Source organism: Melanerpes formicivorus, unplaced genomic scaffold (genome assembly GCF_026170545.1).
Source record: "Melanerpes formicivorus ecotype bairdi unplaced genomic scaffold, bMelFor1.0.p_v2 SCAF_18, whole genome shotgun sequence".
NCBI lineage: Eukaryota > Metazoa > Chordata > Aves > Piciformes > Picidae > Melanerpes > Melanerpes formicivorus.
This window is the reverse complement of record NW_027142370.1, coordinates 2,143,108-2,161,881: the sequence shown is the minus strand read 5'-3', so window position 1 is coordinate 2,161,881 and position 18,774 is coordinate 2,143,108. Positions and strand designations below refer to the sequence as shown.

General features: G+C 42.9%; 1 protein-coding gene across 5 annotated transcripts in view; it reads left to right on the top strand.

Moving 5' to 3' along the window:
- The window catches only part of PPARGC1A (PPARG coactivator 1 alpha), a 345,732-nt gene that overhangs the window by 305,536 nt on the left and 21,422 nt on the right, over window positions 1-18,774 (top strand). For 4 of the 5 annotated variants that reach the window (XM_068149302.1, XM_068149305.1, XM_068149304.1 and 1 more), the window contains 5 exons: window positions 7,734-7,928; window positions 8,878-9,000; window positions 9,933-10,137; window positions 14,199-14,244; window positions 14,353-14,426. In XM_068149302.1, coding sequence (XP_068005403.1) covers window positions 7,734-7,928; window positions 8,878-9,000; window positions 9,933-10,137; window positions 14,199-14,244; window positions 14,353-14,426 — 643 coding nt within the window. Of the gene's footprint in view, window positions 1-7,733; window positions 7,990-8,877; window positions 9,001-9,932; window positions 10,138-14,198; window positions 14,245-14,352; window positions 14,427-18,774 lie in introns of those variants that run through there. The other variant, XM_068149306.1, reaches the window with a different exon arrangement.

The following is an 18,774-nucleotide window of genomic DNA, read 5'->3' as shown; positions in this document are numbered from 1 at the left end:
ATAATTAAAACTAAAGCAAATGCAACACTGAAATAGAGAATGAACAAAAGCAACAAGCTTATACTTTATAGTTTGCAAAGGCTCTGTGCTACCACTCCAGAGCAATTTTTAGAGGTGTGCATCCTCAGGAGGAAAAAGGAAGTTTTTCCATTAGTTAGCGGTGTGAAATAATCACTGTAAGATATATGTAGCTCCTTTTTTATCCAGAGCATGCCTGGCTGCCTAACAAAGGTCTGTGAATGCTGAAAAATTCTATGTTGGTGCATAGAGAGATTAGTGTGGGCATGTACCATAAATCAAGTAAATAAATAAATCTGAGCAAGCAGTGTTTGAGTATTTGAGGTGAAATACTGCTGACACCGTTATTGAGGGCTCTGCAGTGGGGGGAGTCCCAAACTTCTTTTCTACCTGATGCTGTAACCTGGAGCCTTCCTCCTGCTCCTTCCCTTGTTTTTGCAGTAATCATTCCCCATTAGAGCTTGCCTGGGCACTGGGACTAGGTCAGGAACTGTGACTCTCTACCCTTCTGCATATTTTGGGTGTGTAATAATGATTAAAAACCTCTGGGTTGTTGTTCACGACCTTACTATGTGCATAAAAGGGAGGATAGGTAAGAGGTGCTGTGCCCTGCTCCAGGGGGAAGCTGGTGGGCTTGGAGGGGCAGTCTCTGTAGCCTCTCAGAGCCCAAACAGTGAGATACTCTTGCAGGCTGGGCTGCCCACGTTGTGTCCCCTGCCCCAGCAGCAGCTCAGCTACTCCTCTGCTCGCTCCTGCCCCTCCAACAGTACTGGCAGCAAGCAGACTCCACCTGCTTGCTTGCCTCTGTGGCTGTCTTGCAAGCAGAGGATGACTCCCAGCTCTTGCATTTTTCTGTAGCTCTTCATCAGACTTTTTCTCCCCTTTGCACTCTGCTCTTTCCCTGCTCTTGTTTTTCCCACCTGCAGATATATGTAGAGTTTTGTTGTTCTTTGATGTGGGGCTCTGCCCAAACCTAGCCCACTGCAGGCTGGACAAGACATGCCAGGTCTTCTGGTGCAGTTCCCCACCAGGTTGTCTTCCCTGGCAGTAGGCAAGACTGTGATAGTATGTCCACAGTGTGCTGCAGCATCACAGATGTGCTATTCCTGGTAAGAGGTCTGGTGATGGATTTACAGTTTCAAGCCCTATACAAGTTAAGAAGCCCCACTGTTGAGCTCACCAGGCCCAAAACACAGGTGATGTGTTTAATTAGTAATCCACAAATTAGCTTCTGTAGGCAGTCAGTGCTGAGGCCCAAGCTGCTGATGATTTGCTTTCAGGTGTTTCCTCAGTATAGTCTTCAGCACCAAGTATAAATGGATAGCATAACCTTTTGATGCAGAGTCAAACTGACTGCGTTTCCAAAGGTTCTGTGGTTTCAGCTACCATAAATTTTTCTTACTGGGTCTGCCATTGGGACACTGATTCCAACACAGCAACATCTTACCCTGGTCCCCTTCACACAGTCAGCAGCAAGCACGGTGTGTTCTCAGGTGGTTCTGTGTTCTGTCTTTTTCTCAGAATCAAAGATTGGTATCACCGAGGGGAAGGATGAAGTTGACACCAATGAAATTGACTTGCAAAATATGCATGAGTTATGGCCAGAAAATGTAAAATGTGATACAGATTGCTAGCTGGATCCTCAGTTTGTGAGATGGATAAGTCAGTTAGTAGCTCTGTAGTTTATTAGAAACTTAATTGCATGTAATGGAAAGTTCTGAAATGCAGCAACTCAGAAGCAGTAGGAAAAAAAAGTGTCTGTGGGAGAAGAATATTTAGTAAGCTCCTTTAAACTGATGTCTTTAGCTTAGAGCAGCTGAAAGATAGTCCAGCATTGGTTTGGGTGATCAAGGGCATGATCTTAAGGAAAATTCCTATTTACAGATGGGTTTGTGTTGTGATGTTTTAATCTCAGATACTTGATGAACGTTTTATGATGTCAGGTGAGAAGCTCTCTACTTCTGACGGAGAATAACCTGAGTTCAGTTGCCAAGATGAACCATGAGCATTTTTCAGACTGGAAATACACACCTTGTGGAGTATATGAATAATAGCAGATATTGATACTTTTTTTGCTGTTGTACCCTGGAGAAGGGAGGGGTGAAGTGGTTGCTGCAGGTGCTCCTGTCTCCTTCAGCTGGCAGACCCTGTGCAGGTCCTTCTTGCGGTGCCATAACATCCCTGGGAGTTTGTTCCACTTCAGGGACCCAGCTCTGGCGGTTGAGTGTTGCAGTACCTGCTTTGTGTATAATTACACCATTTATTTTACATTGTTCTGAAGGAGATGGGGATGGCAGAGCATATTGCTCCAGCTCTGTACAGCACCTCCAGAAACCCAGCTGGAGTGAAGCTTTTACATAAATACAGAGATGCGGCGAGTGCCACAGATGAGAGACGGTCACGGTTCGTATGTTAGGCAGTGGGACAGCTGAAGACAGAAGGAGAGCTCTGGATCCAAGTGGTCTTTGCCTACAGGTGCATGTGAAGACTAGGAGTACAGCTGTCTCCTTCAAGAAGAGAAGATTTCTTGTTGCCTTCCCATACCCTAAAGGCATTTGCACAGAGGTGGTGATAATTAATCCCCACATTCCTACTAACATATAAAGAAATCTGGCTGTAATTTTCTCCTGGTGGGACTCCATTTTGTTTTTAAAGATAATTGATAGGTCTGGACTTAAGCATTTCAATTATGGGAGTGTCTCTTGGGGACCAGACTAACAGACCTTGGAAAAATGTTCTAATGCAAATGCATCATGTGGATTTCTGCTGTAAGACAGTACAGGATGCCTAAGGATTTACAAAGTAGCGGAACAGAGGTTGAAGTATGTCTCGAAGTGTATAATGATCTGGGACTGGTTGTGAGCAGGTAGGGTGGAACAAGTGGTTCTCACTTGGACCACTGAGTCCTTTTTGGCTCTGGGAGAAAATAGTCCCAGGTATGGCCAGCTGTAGCTTGAGGAGAAGGAGGCACTTGCCTTGATCAGCACGTTGAGAAGGCAGCAGAATCACCATGACAGCACTGTCTGTGCTGGTGCTGTGCCAGGTTGGCTCCTTCTACTCCAGAAGAAGGAAAACCTGGGCTGTAATTTTTTGCCACTCGCTGTCCCTGACCTCAGCTCTCATTTTTTTTGCTGGCAGGAGCAGGAAGATCAGCATGCATCCTAATCCTTTTCCTCCTTCCACACTCCCTGTGCTTCTGCCCAGCCTGCGGCTCCTTATCCTCAGGTGGCAAAGCCTGGTTTGTAAGGCTGTGGCTGAGATACATTCTGCCCCTACCCCTACATGTTTCTTGGCAGGTGGTGCTCAGGTGGTGGCGGTGAGCTTTTCCCTGCCCCTGCATCCCTGTGTGCAAAAAGGGGTGAGTCTGTACCCCTTGTTTCTCCTAGTGGTATGAATCTTGAGGGTGTATTCGTTCCAAAATGTGTCATTGAGGAATTAAGTCCTGTTGGAAGTCCCAGATGTGCTCACAAGAAAGTTCTGTGCTTCTGAGAGCAGTGCCATAATGTGTTAGTATTTTTAGATCACTTGGATATTTTCAGCTGGAGGAAAATCTTGTGTACTCTTTGTTAATTGTGCTATGAATAGATCTTAGGCTGCTGAGGAGAAATGAGTCAAGATGTTGAAATGGTGATCCCTCATGGGCTCACGTGTACACCTGGCTGCTCAGAACTGCTTACCAAGCTGGGCTGCTGGAGTGGTGACAGCTTCTACCAGCTGTGGATCTGTCCCAAAGTTTCCTGGGCTTTTTACAGAAACGTGGCAAGCTGCCACTGCTCCCAGCTCTTTGGGGCTGTGGACTAATGCCACAGTTTAGACCCTGATCTTACAGGATAAATCAAGGTGGTTCAAATTATCAGTAAAGAAACTTTAGAGCATTGTCATCATCCCTTAGGTGATTTCACTTCTTGAGATACAGCAAGCAGAAGCGTTGCACGTATCACAGAGGGAATCAGAGGGGAAATGTTGGAAGATACGATTAAGATCTGGCAAAGATTTTCTAACTCTTGGGCTCGAGCCTTTCCCAGAGTGAATCAGCATACCCAAGCTGGCCACAAGAGAGCTACAGTGGAGTCTTGCATCTGGACCTCTGCACACTGGTGTCAAGGTCTTCAGGAAGGGATTGGTGCATGGGAAAGACAAAGTGGCAAATTCTCTGTTACAGCTCAGTCTGAGACACCTGCCGTGGGATTGCTTACAAGTAACATGTATTACAGTCATGAAATGCTAGCCACGAAGTGAACCCCACTCCATCAACAGGCAGAATAAGCAAAGGAGAAAGAATTATCAGGGGTAGAGGATTTAAATACCTTTGTGTGGGTAAATTATCAACTCATTTCTTAGCGCTTCTCACTGGCCAAAGAGAACATCTCTGGAGACATTTTACTGAAGGCAGAAACCCAATTAGAATAAGATTGTTACCCAACTAATAAAGTGCTTTCAGACAGAGAATTATTTTTAGTGCTGCAAAAGTCTTGAAGCACTAAAGCAAAACATGTGAAAGCAGGGAAGATCACAGTTAGAAACACTTCATGATATTCAGGCTCCTAGATTGCTTATTTCTGAGGGTTGGTTGGTGTCCTACAGCACTAGCCAGCATTTCCCATTGCATTTCCTAGTGCCAAATCTTATTTCTCTTCAGAGTTAGTGCCATCTGGGTATCCTAGAAAGTTTTGCTGTCAGAAATGTGAAGACACCTGTGTGCAGTGACACGCTCTGCTCCTTGCCTCCTTCAGCTGGGGGGTAGTTCATAAGGGTCAAAAAACTTCTGGTCCTTATATCTGTGTATTAAACTTGGCTTTAAAGGTTTAACTATGCTATTGCTCCTGATTGGCCTAAAGTACTCTTTGTAAGGAAACACAGTTATTAGATACAGCAGAAATGGTGCTGAGGGGAGATGCAGAGGGTAAAACCAAGGATGTTAAGTTCCTGTGGTGTGGCTGGGAAGTGATGCCTGACTGCTCCTGTGTTAAAAACACACTGTAGTTCTGCTAGGTGGTCCAATTACTTAGTGTCTCTCTTTAGAGAGAAGCAAGCCCTTCCAGTGTGACCCTGCTTGGAAGTAAGGGACACGATGGAATGAGTTCCTGAGAGCACATGGCACATCCTCTAACCTCGCTGGAGGAGGAAGGTGCTTAGCTCCTGATTCACTGAGCCTGTGTGTTGTGCAGGTTGGATGCCAGTCTGAAATGTGAGCTGCTGCAATGACAGTGCTGAAACTGTGAAAGAGCCTGCATTTGGCCATGGCGTTACTTCTCCCCAGCGCTGTCAACACCAAGACTCAGGTTGCAACAGCAAAGCAGAAAGCTGCTGCTTCAGTGATTATTGCTCAGACGTTGATGCGCCCGACCATCTCTCCCTCTGCATCTCCCCTCAGCACCATTTCTGCTGTATCTAATGATTGTGTTTCTTTATAAACAGTAATTTAGGACAATTAGGAGCAATAGCACAGTTAAACCTTTAAAAGGTTATCTAGCAATGTCATTTTCTTGACTAATGTGTTCCTGCTGCCATGTCGTTTGTGAATAGACATGTGTTAGCCAGCTAGTGTGCTTCATCTGTGCTGACTTTGATTTATTTGCTCTGTAAATTGGGACTGAAGCAATAATGGAAAGTGACATTAATTGTTTAACAGAGTCCTCTTTGTCACATCCTCTGCTTTCTCTGGGGTGTTTGAATGTTGAAACTTGTACAAAACTAATTGAAATTGCTGTGATGAGGACCAGTGTCCACTCAACTTTCCAGTTTTGAATGTCAGCACACTTGAATGTCTGTTTAAAGCACAAGAGCTGAGCAGCTAACAGCAAATATCAGGGTTTCTTCTGGCATGCTATTATTGAAGAAGGCATTCCCCATTAGAAATAGTAACACTTCCAGCTTGGGTGTCAGCTTTGGAAGTTGCAAGGCACAGTGAAGGGGGTGCAGGGGTGTGCCCCACCGGCTAGACTTGCTGGAGAAGTTCCTGCTGCAGGGCTGGGGCTCAGGCAGCCAGACTGTCCCACGGTTGTATTTATTTCCCTCAAAAAGTGGCTGTCAAAAGCTGGATTTGGAGCATGGTTTTATTCACAGGGTGGCTTCCCTCAGCATATTTCCAACCTTTGTACACTGAATTATCCCAGCATTGTGCATGTGTCTGCTGGGTTTGGGTGAAATCAGCAGGTACTGAAACTTAGACTTTTTTCCCCTCAGTGGCCAAGTGTCTTTTGGCCTTGTAAGTAAATACTTCTCTGTAGCATCAGCTTTGCCTGAGTATTTGTTTGTTTCTTGGGGGCGATGCTGTAAGCACCAGCGCAGTCTGTGCTCTGCTGTAGCTGTCTAGCTCCAAGTCAGAGTTTCTGTAAGCAGCTGTGAGGTGTGATTTGGCAGAGCAGCCTGACAGAAGCAGTGATCTGTGTGGTTTAGGAGTGTCTCTGTTTGGAGTCTGGTAGACAAAATTATTACTGAAAAGAAAAGACCATGCTAAGGGGATACTCAGATTCACTTGGTTTAAATTTTGTTTCTGAAGTGTACCTGGCAGTGTTTTAGTGTTGACTTTTAAAGGGTTGTTTTAATTTGTTGGTTGTTTGTCTCGCTGGTATATTTCTTGCTAGTTCACTTTTGATGTGTGAGATTTGAGTTCAGCTGAAATTTCTTCACACTGTGAACCTGGAACATGATGAGCCACTCTGAAGCTGGTGGAAAATCTCCCAATTTGATATCCTGAGAATCAGTGAAAGGCTTTTCATTTACTTTAATAGCGCTAGGATCAGCCTAGGAATCCTAGATAATTGATCTGTCAAGATCAATTTCCAACCTTTCTGAAAAATAAGTATAATGATTTTTACACAAGTCTATTCCTCCAAGCTCTCAGTATGCCAAAAAATTTGTACCTTAATATACAGTAGGGACCGTGTTTCATTAAAAAATTGGAAGTCATTTGAATTTACTCCCTTTGACAAAAGGAAGTCATGTTGCTGGAATAAAATATCTAATACAAATTCACATTACAGCCACATCTGATTAGGAATTAATCAACTTTTTATAATTGCCATCTGAATGAGATAAATGCTCACAATAGTCACACTGAGTACTCAAACAACAGAACTCGAAAGGACCACTTCAAAGGCAACCTGCCTAATGCATTGCTTAAAACCCCAAAGAGCCTGCCACTTGCAGCGTGAGTCCTGATGGCTGCTCGGAGGCACAAGTGCTGGGCAGTGAGAAGTTGTTCTTTTGGGTTTGGAGCAAGGATTTCCAGAAGTATGGAAGGGAAACACTTTCTTGCTTACCCCTGGCTGTGTATGTGAAGAAGGACTTTCAGATTTCACTGGTGATTCGTTTGGGTCTTCTGATTAGCTGTCTTACTCTCTGATACTTGTAATTTTGTCAGGTCAATTAGCTGGTGTTCAGTGTTGAGAAAAAGAAAGAGACAGCCTGGGCTGACACCATCACTGGGTGTCAGCAGCTTAGGCACATCCTGTAATACAATCCCTGAGTGATTACTTCTTGTTGTTAACACCACTGAAAAGGGGAAAAAAAGAACTGTGGATGAAAAGTAAACGAGAGCAATACAGTGCAAATGCAAAGAGACTTCTGTTGAAGGCAGAGATGGGTTCTTTTATTGTGCTTAATTACATCTTCTGAGACACTGTTGCAGGTTTCTGTCACATACAGAGACATCATTTTGATCCATTCCTCTTCTCACCTGGTTCCGCTTTTTGTTTTGTCTCCTTCTGCAGAAGATAGATGAAGAGAGTGAGGCAAACTTGCTAGCTGTTCTCACTGAAACCCTGGACAGCATCCCTGTGGATGAGGATGGATTGCCTTCGTTTGACGCACTGACAGATGGAGATGTGACCAACGAAAATGCCACTAGCCCTTCCCCGATGCCCGACGGCACCCCTCCAACTCAGGAGGCAGAAGAGCCGTCTCTAGTAAGAACCCTTCCTACTGTTTAACGGGAATTGGATGTGCCTCTGGCAGCCCGCTGCATGGGTATGATGTAGTCACAGTAAGGTCTGGGCTTTTCTTTTAGACTGGAAAGGAAAATCAAGTACAGAACTGAAAATTAAGTGGGGGGTGGGGGGGGCAAAACATAACACCAAATACCATAGGATGACTAATAAGGCAGTCCATTAAAAAGTGTGTTTGAAGAGATTGTTCTTGAGATTCTTCTGCTAATGGCTGACACTTTGGCTTATCATGCTGTTCAAATAAGTTAGGGTAATGGTTTCTAATCCAAATTTCATTTCTCGGGGCTGTTTTTGTGTGTATGTGCAGACATCACTTTTGGTGATCTGCAAAGCAAGACCCATTGAGTCTGGCGGGATGTGGGGCTAATTTTGTGCCTTTAACATTGATTTGACCAGTAAACACCAGCTCAGTGCTAATCGGGGCAAAACTGAACCTTGGGTGAGGATGTGGGTCAAACCTCATATGCATTTTGCTAAATAAAACCAGTTTGAGGCGTGATTCTGCTTCTGCTGAAAGCTCCTGATCACTGGCTGCTGTGATAGCAGAGCCAGATACCTGCATCTTGGTGCTGTATCCATTAAAGTTAACCTCCCTGTTCAGATCAGAAGCCTCTTCTGTCAAACAGATCACCAAGGATTTCATTTTGCTGTGGATTCAGAAACTGAGCACCCTGGGCATTTCTGCTTGCCCCGCAGTATACTGCAGGGAAGGGAGCAGAAATACGCTGCCAGTCCAGGAGAAACTGAAATCTCTCTGCTCTGGGGAATCACGAGCCCTTCTTTCTGTTTTGCTGTACCTTTGCTTGCTGAAATTGATATAGCTAATTTGAAGTAACTATGCAAAAATGTAGATAAGTCATTTTCATCCAAACAGATGCGTAACTTCACTCTTTCCCTGATGTGTTTGTAGCTTAAGAAGCTCTTGCTGGCTCCAGCCAACACTCAACTAAATTACAATGAATGCAGTGGTCTCAGCACACAAAACCATGCAAACAGTAATCACAGGATCAGAACAAGCCCTGTGGTTGTTAAGGTACAAACTTCATCTTTGTAATAAGAAAAAAATGGGGGGGGGGGGGGGAGGAAATAAAAAGTGTAACAAGGTCTTTCATGCTTCCAGCAACTGAGCAAGCAGTAGATCCATAGGTATTGTATGAATCTACCTACTGTCTTGCAATTGCTTTAAAAAAAGCCCAAAGTGACCAGATTATAGACTGGGTTCCAGAAAATCACCTGAGCTCCTTTATGCTCTGAATATTTCATTGATGCTCTTTCACTTGGCAGAGTTGAGCTGTAGTCCCACCGTCTGTTACTCTCGCCTACTCTGTTGATGCAGAGAGTAGTAGGGGGCATGATAAAATTTGCTGATGGTCTGGTGGTGTTTATGAGGGACTCCAGGTTGCAGGATTGCCTTTTTACCAGCTGCCTGAGCTTAAGAAAAATGACACTGGATCCTTGGAACAAGCTGTGTATCGGCCATGGATTGGCTGGAATGGGGCTGTGCCATAATTCTGTTAGCAGGCATAGTCAACAATGTTTGTCTTGCCATTCACCGTAACTGAAAACAGAGCGTTCAGGGGTACTTAAGAGAGTTGTGAGTATTGGGCTCAAGCAATCAGCAGCAAATTAAGGTTTAAACCAGCTTATTTTTTTTGTTCACAGTAAAGGTGCTGCAGGGTCTTGTTAGTTACATGTTGCTGAGTAGGAACATTGAAATGTAGGAGAAATGAAATAAAAAGCTGCATAAATGTCATTTAGGAATTTTAAATGTAATTTTCTTCCCTTGTTCTGCAAACAATTATTCACAGCTCATAGATCTAGTACACTTAGACTGAACACTTCATTGAAAATCTCATCTCTTCAGAAAACCTATATCCATTCTGATAAGGTTCACTTCACTAATTTTAACACTTTTTTTTTTCCCCCTTTTAATTTTATTTTATTTTATTATGCCCTGTTTTTAAGACTGAGAATTCATGGAGCAATAAAGCAAAGAGCATTTGTCAACAGCAAAAGCCTCAAAGACGTCCCTGCTCTGAACTTCTCAAGTATCTGACTACGAACGATGACCCTCCTCAGACCAAACCAGCAGAGAACAGGAACAGCAGCAAAGAGAAATGCACCTCCAAAAGGAAGCCCCATCTGCAGTCTCAGACAAATCATCTGCAAGGTAGGTGTGGGACTGCAGGAAGCAGCTTTGGTACCAGCAGTATCGCCGGGAAGCTGTAATACCGCAGTTGTGAATCCCCTTGATACCGCTTCTGTTCTTTGGATTAGTATTGCAAATCTGGCATCTCTTCTGTGTAGGGAGGACTTTAAAACATTATAATGAAGTTAGAATTAGTTAGCTAGATTTAGCTTTTAAATAATTTTAATCCTGTCTCTGTTGCCCTCAGCCTCAGAAAACAAATCTCAGGGAGAAAAAGTTTAGCAAATACCACGTGTTCATCTGCCAGGCTAGCTGGAGAGGCTTATTCACAGAGTACTGTACCACTAAGAAATCATTATTTCCCTAAACAAGCTGGGCAGGCCAGTTCATTAGTGAGCTTTTCTTTTTTGCTAGTGTAAAACTGAAGGCATTGTTAACCTGCCACCTAGTCCTTAAGAGACAATAAATAGTGCTCTCACTGCTACAGAGAAAGCAATAAACGTGTCATTCCTGTTACAGCTGGAATGCCAGTTTGTAATTTTATTCTGTAAATAGTTGAAAGTTTAGCTGCCATCCTGATCTTTCTCTCTCCTTTTAGATTCTTTATGGCCAAACCTAAACACTTGTGTTGACTTTTAGTATTCCCTAATGCATATACAATTAGTCTGCATTACAAGTTGCTTCTATGACAGAGCAAGAACTTAAAGCCCCCACTCTCTCTTTCTCTCCCCCTCTTCCCTTGCCTGTTTTCCCAAGATAAAGGAAAGCTGTAAAAGTTAACGAGCCCAAAGGGAGTTACTTTTAAAGTTGCTGTTACTTTAAAATACATCTATGTATATATATATAATCTATGTATAGGCTTGGCAACTAGAAGGCTGGGTGCCTGTCTCAGTCACATCAGTGCAAATCCTGGCTGTGACTTCAGTGACTCCACCACAGCCACTGGGGGTTCTCTGGCTGCGACACAGATCAGGACATGACCCTAAAGGTGGTGTTCTGGTAATTTTTTAAGAAACAGTTGTAAACTGTAGAGGTTTTTTTGCTTCTTCCCTCCCCCAGTTTTCAGCCCACATCTAGTCTCATTTTTCACTCTTCAGTAGGAAGCGTAAGCAAACTTCAGAAAAATAGTCTTCCCTTTCCGCCACCCTCTTGCAGCTGTGTGTTCTGACAGCCTAAGTGCAGCTTTTGCTGCTATGGTCTCATCTAAGCAATGTTTCTTGTAAGAAAGAAATCCAACTGCCCCGAGAGCTTCTTGGATACCAACTGCCACTCCTTCTGGATGGCTTCAGCAGTCTGCTTCACAGAACAATCCAGGCTGAACTCTGCATGTAAAACCAGAGTCTCATGCTGCAGTGGCACTGAAATGTAGACCTGTCAGAAGTTAAAGGGAGCTTGATTGGCACTGTTGGGTGCTAAGGTGCTATGTGATAAGGTATATCATGTGTGACATGCTATATATAGCACATGTGTCTTATACACACACAGAGAAGTACAGATTGTGAAATCTTCCTATTCAGATCAGAGCTGCAGTTTTCCCCCAGCTGAGGCAGTTGTGTAGATTCAGTGCAAAGAAGCAGGTGGGCATGCTGGGCTGTGGAAACAGCACAGAAAGAGAGCTGAGGGAAGTCCAAAGGGACATATAGCTAACTTAGCAGTGTTTAAGAGATGATGGTGACTTTGCAGGTGAAATTGCAGGCATAGAGAAATGTTCTGTTCTTTAATTCCTGCAGTTTAATTTACAGGCTTCTGAAATGTTTGGGAGTTGTTTTCTCATCACACTTGCCTGATACACCAATATATGGCTTCAATATCAATGGATTTGCATATAATACAAACACAAGACTCTAATGCTTTCAGCTTGGACAGTCAGTTCGGGCAGAAACAACCTTACAAGTTTGGTATTTGCAGACCTGCAGTCATTTGTTCATACATTTAATCAAAAGGACAAGAAAATTGGCTCCTTCTGTTTCAAAAAATAATCAGGGTCTGATGTTTTCTTTCAGAGCTGGGGAAAGCTCACAAAGGATAAGTCAAATGGTATTTTCCTTTAGGGCTGCTGTTGTAAACATATTGCAAACCCACGGGAATGTCCACAAACCCCATCATGCCAAAGATCATCTGTGGGTTTGCATTGAAATTTGCCCATGAGGAAACTTAGTTCTTTTGAACCTGAATGTTTTCAATTTACAGGGACAAGCAATTTCATGTGAACCCTCTTTAACAAGAAAAAACCCCACACCACAGTAGATCTTGAAGCTCTAATAAACAAGCACCATTGATAGTGTCTCAGCTAAATATTTACACTGTCAATAGCTGTATGTGAGGACAGATCCTTTGCAGGAGTGCTGTTTGGTCAAGCCCTTGACTAGCTGTAAGAAAACTGATGGGTGTTTTGGTATGGGAATTTCTCAGTGGGAGAGCTCCCTAACAGCTGCCAAAAGTGAATAGATAGGAGTGTGAGAGAGCGCCTTGGTTCTGTGCCCATCTCTGGCAGGTTTGCACTGTGCTTCAGAATTTTATAAATATGGTCTCATGTGAAGCTGTTCTGTGGGACTAATGAGAACTAAAATGAGGCATTGTAGAGGCTTAAATAGCTCTTACACTTTCAACTTCCTTAGAAAGCTTAAAACAAGCAGAGTATATGAATACTATACAAAAAAAATAAATAGTGGAGGTTTTGCATAAAACTTCCTCCCAGAGCTTTGCTGTAAGGTCTGTGGTTGGCTTACCACATTTTTACCCCTAGGTAAAGCATTACTATCCCTAGATGTATATAAAACACACATAAAGGCGTGTGAAGATGCATTCAGCCTTAGTGCACGTGGTTTTATGCACAAAGCAGCAGCAGCACTGGGTCAGACAACTGACTCGTTGAGGTGCATCTCCTCACTCTGGTGGTGACTTCTGAGGAAGGTGAACTTGAGGTGAACACCTGAGCTTCCATTTCAAACTTTCATATGGGGAGGAGGAGAAACAATATGCAGCTCTTGAGAATTGAGTTAATTTATTTATTATTTTTTTTAAGTAATATCACTTCAGGAATGCTCTAGAGCTTATAAAAGTAATCAATTTGCATATAAAATCCTTTAATGTTGATGGGAGCTCCAAGCCTGGAATGAATACAAAATACGCAGCAGTGACACTCTGGACAAAAGATCTGCAGTGCAGGAGTGTTCAAGGGGAACATTTTGTCTTAAGTAATTAATCTGCAGAAGAGATCCCCTGCTGTTGTTCTTGGTACAATGCTCTCTGCGTTTAAACATCAATCTAACTTCTGAAAAGTGAAATTTGCAAGTGATACTCTTCTTTAATTTTTAAACATTTTGCTGACAATTAAAGGACTCTCAGCTGTAGTGCAGCAGCCTGCTTCTTGGCTTGCTTAGGGAAAACACAAGTTTGCATGAGTAAAAGCCATGCAAAAGGCTACTTGTATTTTTACAGCTGGAGCTTTGGTTTTCTGTGTCTGTTGGGATTGTAGTGCTGAGAGCTTCAACCCCATTTTTAACCATCTGTGACTGTGTCCGTGGCTTGTCATAGTTTGAGGATAATATGCAGAAATTTGGACTGTAAGTGGTTGGACTCTGGCCTCACAGAAACAACCTATTCTCAGTGCTATATATAAAATTGTATATTGTAGAAGTAAAATTAACTGAATATTCATAACGTTCTGTTACTTCATAGCAATTCTGCTGCTCCCGTTTCCAAATGGAACGTGAACTGTAGTCTAAATTAGCTCTAAGAGAAATAACATTTTCACAGTGTGTCCTGTAGAGTTCTTCATTGATTTTTAGCATGTACCACTCTTCTTCCGAAAGGTTCTTGGCATTTGGGTTGTGTACTGTATTTCAGAGGTACAGTAATTGATGTAAATCATTGCTGAAATTTAGATGCCCTTTTGGTACCGTTAATAAGGAATCAGAATGAGCCTCCTTATTTATCTAAGATACACTGAAATGGCTATTGAGCTATCAGCACTCAGCCCTGACTAGCATGGGATTCCAGCACCAACATAAAAAGAAATGTTCTTGCTACACAGTATGGAGTGTTTAACTACTCCATAATCCTTTTCCTTTTCCTTTCAGCCAAACCAACAAGTTTATCACTTCCATTGACGCCCGAGTCACCAAAGTAAGTACTAAAAAGCGCAAACATACCTACAAGGGAGGGGGGTTCAATAGATTTTGGCTACAGCAACTCCATTTCAGCTTGTTTTTATAAATGTGCCCTGTCTTCCAGTGATCCCAAGGGTTCCCCATTTGAGAACAAGACTATTGAACAAACCTTAAGTGTGGAACTCTCTGGAACTGCAGGTGAGAAATGGAGAGTGCTGCCTCTTCCTTTAAGCATGGCTCATGTGCGTGTTTGTTAATCTTAATATACCACAGGTACACCAAGATCTCACAGTGGTCTCCAGTAGATTAACTGCACTGCAGTTCAGCATTGACTTTTTATCCAGTTACCTGAGAAGGAATGTGTTTGAAAATATGGCTCCAAACCTCCACAAGAGAGCATAATTTCTGGGAAAATATGAATGAAACCATTTATCTGTTCTGCTTCCCCATTTCCCCATAGATTTGTGTACTGCTGAGCACCATCTTTCAGAGAGAAACCCCACAGCACAGTGTAATAGATGTTACAGATGGAAAAGTTATGTCATTCAGCCTGTCTCCAGGCCAGTCTAGGGCTGTACGTGACTGCATGTTTCAGTGCTTTGTCAATTCTAGATTAACATGTCACAAATAACAGCTTTCTCCTCTACCACTGAAAAACTATGCCATAGCTTTGAGGTAATTTTTTTTTAATTGGTATTCATTTTATATTCTGCCTTTCTCTTTATTTCTTCTGTTAGCACATATCACACAACCTCCCTTTACCTTGCCCCTCCTTTCAGATCCCTGGTGTTTCTAACACCTGAAGAGTTGTAGATATTTTATCCTGTGCTGGGACAGTTCATGCATCACACATTGTGCTCATTTAATTCATCTGCTCTTCTTCCAGCTAAAGTCAATTACTTCAGACTCAGATCAGGTTTATTCTTTCCTCTGAACTCTGTTTTGCCTCCATTTTCCTGGAGTGCTCAGAACTGTTGAGCTCCACTGGAGCTTTTGCCAAGACTGTTTCTTTCTCAGTTGTATAATACTGAAAAATAAGAGATGTCCTACCTGGCATGTGTTTCTCTCAGGATAAGAGTGAATTGTAAATTATGTGATTCCTAACATGTTTGGGGGGCATTGCAAAATATGTCTTTGGGTGCGTTGAATCAGCCTGGTGCTTCTCAGTTTGGTGGCAGCTGTACACAAGAGCAGGTCCAAGCACTAGATGTGTTATCTACGTGGGGCTTTCACCTCCCTACATCCTTCACTCTTCCAGAAACTCCTTCATTAGTTGAGCATTAAAACACACACACTTTACTGAAAGCTTGCAGCCTTAATCATTCATCTCATGCCAAAAAGAAGTTTCCTTCTATTGCACCTTTTTGGAAAACCAACAGAAACACAGCAAAATTCACTGCGTGCAGCAGGCTAATCCCATTCAGTGCCAGCAGGCCTGAAGCATGGAGGAGCCTCTTTTATCATTGCTGCAGAGCAAATCTGCATGAGGGTGCCCATTTGTAAGCACACTGGTAAGTGCTTAGTGCTGCCAACTGAAAGGGGCAGCTGAGGTGACTACAGCAGGGTGGTACAAGCAGCCCTTGAAATCACTGAAGGGAGCAGTGTTTTTCTCCCAGCCAGCAGTCTACTCTTCACATCAGCTAACTAGACACAAACTGGGGCCCTGGGTAGTCCTCTAGCATTGCCTCCATACTGGCAACAGGAATGGTCTTGGTGTTACCAAATTCATTCTGCTCTGTTATCTTGCTCTAGTCCTAACAGTGGTTGGTGAGGAGGTTTCAGGACAGTGTATTTCATCGCTCGCCTGCTGTATTAATCTCTGCCTTTAGATACATGTAGATTTTATAATCATATCTATATAAATCTATAAAAAGTCCAGTGGTTTTGCATGTCTTCTTAATTCATTTGAATTGCAATAGTATCTTGTGTTATGAATCTGCTCATGCTGGAAGCAGACACAAGTCCATCACAGAAACCACCTCAAGTACTGAAGAACTTACGACGTATGTGAGTAAATCATGGCAGAACTGGGACCCACTTCAGTGAGAAAAACTTCAGTGAGAAAAACCACACCCAAAAAGGAATAAGGAAGAAAGCAGTGGCAGCAGTGATTAATACTGCCTTGGAGTTCTTTAGTGAGACCCTGGCAACTCTAAATGATATCTAGATAACCACATAGCTCATTGTCCTCACGCAGGGCAGCTTGCACTGTACCAGCACTATTTATTATAATTTAAATAGGAGTTGCCTTGATCTCACTGCAGAATTGGAAAGACCATTAGCAGTGCTGCTCACACTACCGAAGCACTCCCTTGATCTCTCTGCTGAAAACAGCCTCGGTTGCCTCACCGGTGAATTAACTCTGGAGGAGAAAAATAAATAAGAGCATTTCCTACGTGAGCCATCAATCTTTGTCACACACACGGTTTGGATTCGTGTAGCTGAAGTCAAACTGAAACTGTTCTCTTGCCAGGGCTGTATCTTGCTTTTACAACAAATCTGTTAGTAGTCATGAGTGTAACTTTATCCTCCCTAAAACTGTCAAAACATTGATCTGTCAAATCGCGAGGAAGAAATATTTTGTTCCAGTGTTTTGAAGTCTCGCGTAAGAAGTCTTTGAATGCACTTTAAGTAAATGGTGTGTTGTAGAGGAGTAAGGCTGCTGGTACGTGAAGTCCCAGCTCCTAGTGTTGTTCAAAGGAAAATGGACCAGAACATCATGATGTAGAGGGAGTTCTAGGTGAGGATAGTGTAGCAGTTGAAATTTCTGTATAAAGCAAGTCTCGTTCTGAGCGAGAGGCTCAGAAGTCCCTCTCCCTTCGCTTCCACAGCTAGCTGCATTGCCAACACTTTGGTAGGAGGTCATGGGCTTGAATCTCTGTGATGTCTTCCAGGAGCATGGGATGTTTCTGTGTCACTGAGACCTCTTTGTTACCAGTCAAGTTGAGGGGGCACCTGCTAGTGCAGGGTTAACTCCCCCTCTGGAGGTGGCTGTGCTTCTCTTGGTGATCAAGGGCTCCCCAATAACTATCTTAGATTTTCTGCTGAACTTCTGATTGCCAGAAGTTGGCTGATGTGGTTCCTACAATGTTTGAAATTCATCTCCCTTTGTTTTCCCAGTGGTTTTGTTTTTTTTAAGCCTTCACTCCCACATAATCAAAGCCATCATGTAAATGCATGAAAGAAGTTCACATGCTTAAGACTCAATCAGTAACTGGAAGGCTATTTCCACCCTTTTGTCTGCAGCAGGTGATGGTGCAAAGTCTCTCATTTGCACACAGATCCCTGTAATTTATCTGAGCATAAAACTCCTCACTGGTCTTTCCTAGGTACAAAATTTGATTTCTCCAAAAAGGATGACAGGAGAGGCTGTATGAATACAATCAGCCCGAATAGTGATTTGAAATTCATGAGCATCCTTGAAAATACTTACACTCTGCTCTTTGCCCACCTCTAGATCTGTGTTACCTTTTAGTTGTCAGAACAAATACTTAAAATCTATCACATAAGAACTTGTTTGACTTCAAAATGATTTCTGATAAAATGAGATGTGAGATGCAGAGAGCTGTCCAGAGGGAATAAAATCTAGTAAATAATTTGATATTTTCAGGCATCTGTGTTTATTCTCTGCAGCACTGACAACAGGATTAAACTGACTACTCAAGGAGCATGTAGTTCTGTATGATATGATGGCCATTTCTTTTTATTATATTTTCCTGGCTACTGCAGTCTTATGCCACACAAAGGCTCTTCTGCTTCTTTTACTGAACTGAGCTGTTATCTTGTATTCAGTGTCAAAAGTGGCCTTAAATAACGTTTCCCTTGACAATCCATTTTCAGACTTTTGAGAGGCATGAAAATGAACTTTTAAAGTCCAGTCCACACGTGGAAAGGCTTGGGGACTGTCTCCCCCAGAAGACACTGATCCTCAGCCCCTGCAAAGCACAACAAACATCATCCAACACTGAAATGCCAACAGTTGCAGTAGAGTTTTAGAAGGATCTGTCTGTGTAGAACAGCTTTGCAAACCAGTCCTGAGAAGTCAAGATGTCATGCTTTATGCCAAGGGGCTCCCCTTGTTTCTGCTTATCAACCTGCTTGAGCTAAAATACTTACTAAGGGTTTGGTGTCTTTTCAGTGGAGTGTTTGGAATGCAACAAAAGCAGTTTCACTCTCCCAGGAACTTTCTTGAAAGAAGTCACTCGACCGAGGTGGCAGAGTTGGCACACACGCAAACAACTTTTGTTGCACAGACACAGGGAGGATGGTGCTGGCAGTGCTGGCAAGTGAATGCACGCCGCTCTCAAGCACAAGATCGTCGACTCACTTCATAGTATGCAGACAGAGCAAGGCAAAGTGCAAACCTACCATTTACCAAAGCCATTCAATTAGAGAAAAGCCCCTACAAAGAAAATGGTTTTATAGCACGTCATGAAAAAATACTTGCCTTTTACTTTAAAAAGAAGAGGAAAAAAAAGACTGTTTAAGGGGGGATGATTGTAGAGTGTGTACCACTTCTAACAGATTTGCTGTGCAGAAGTACATA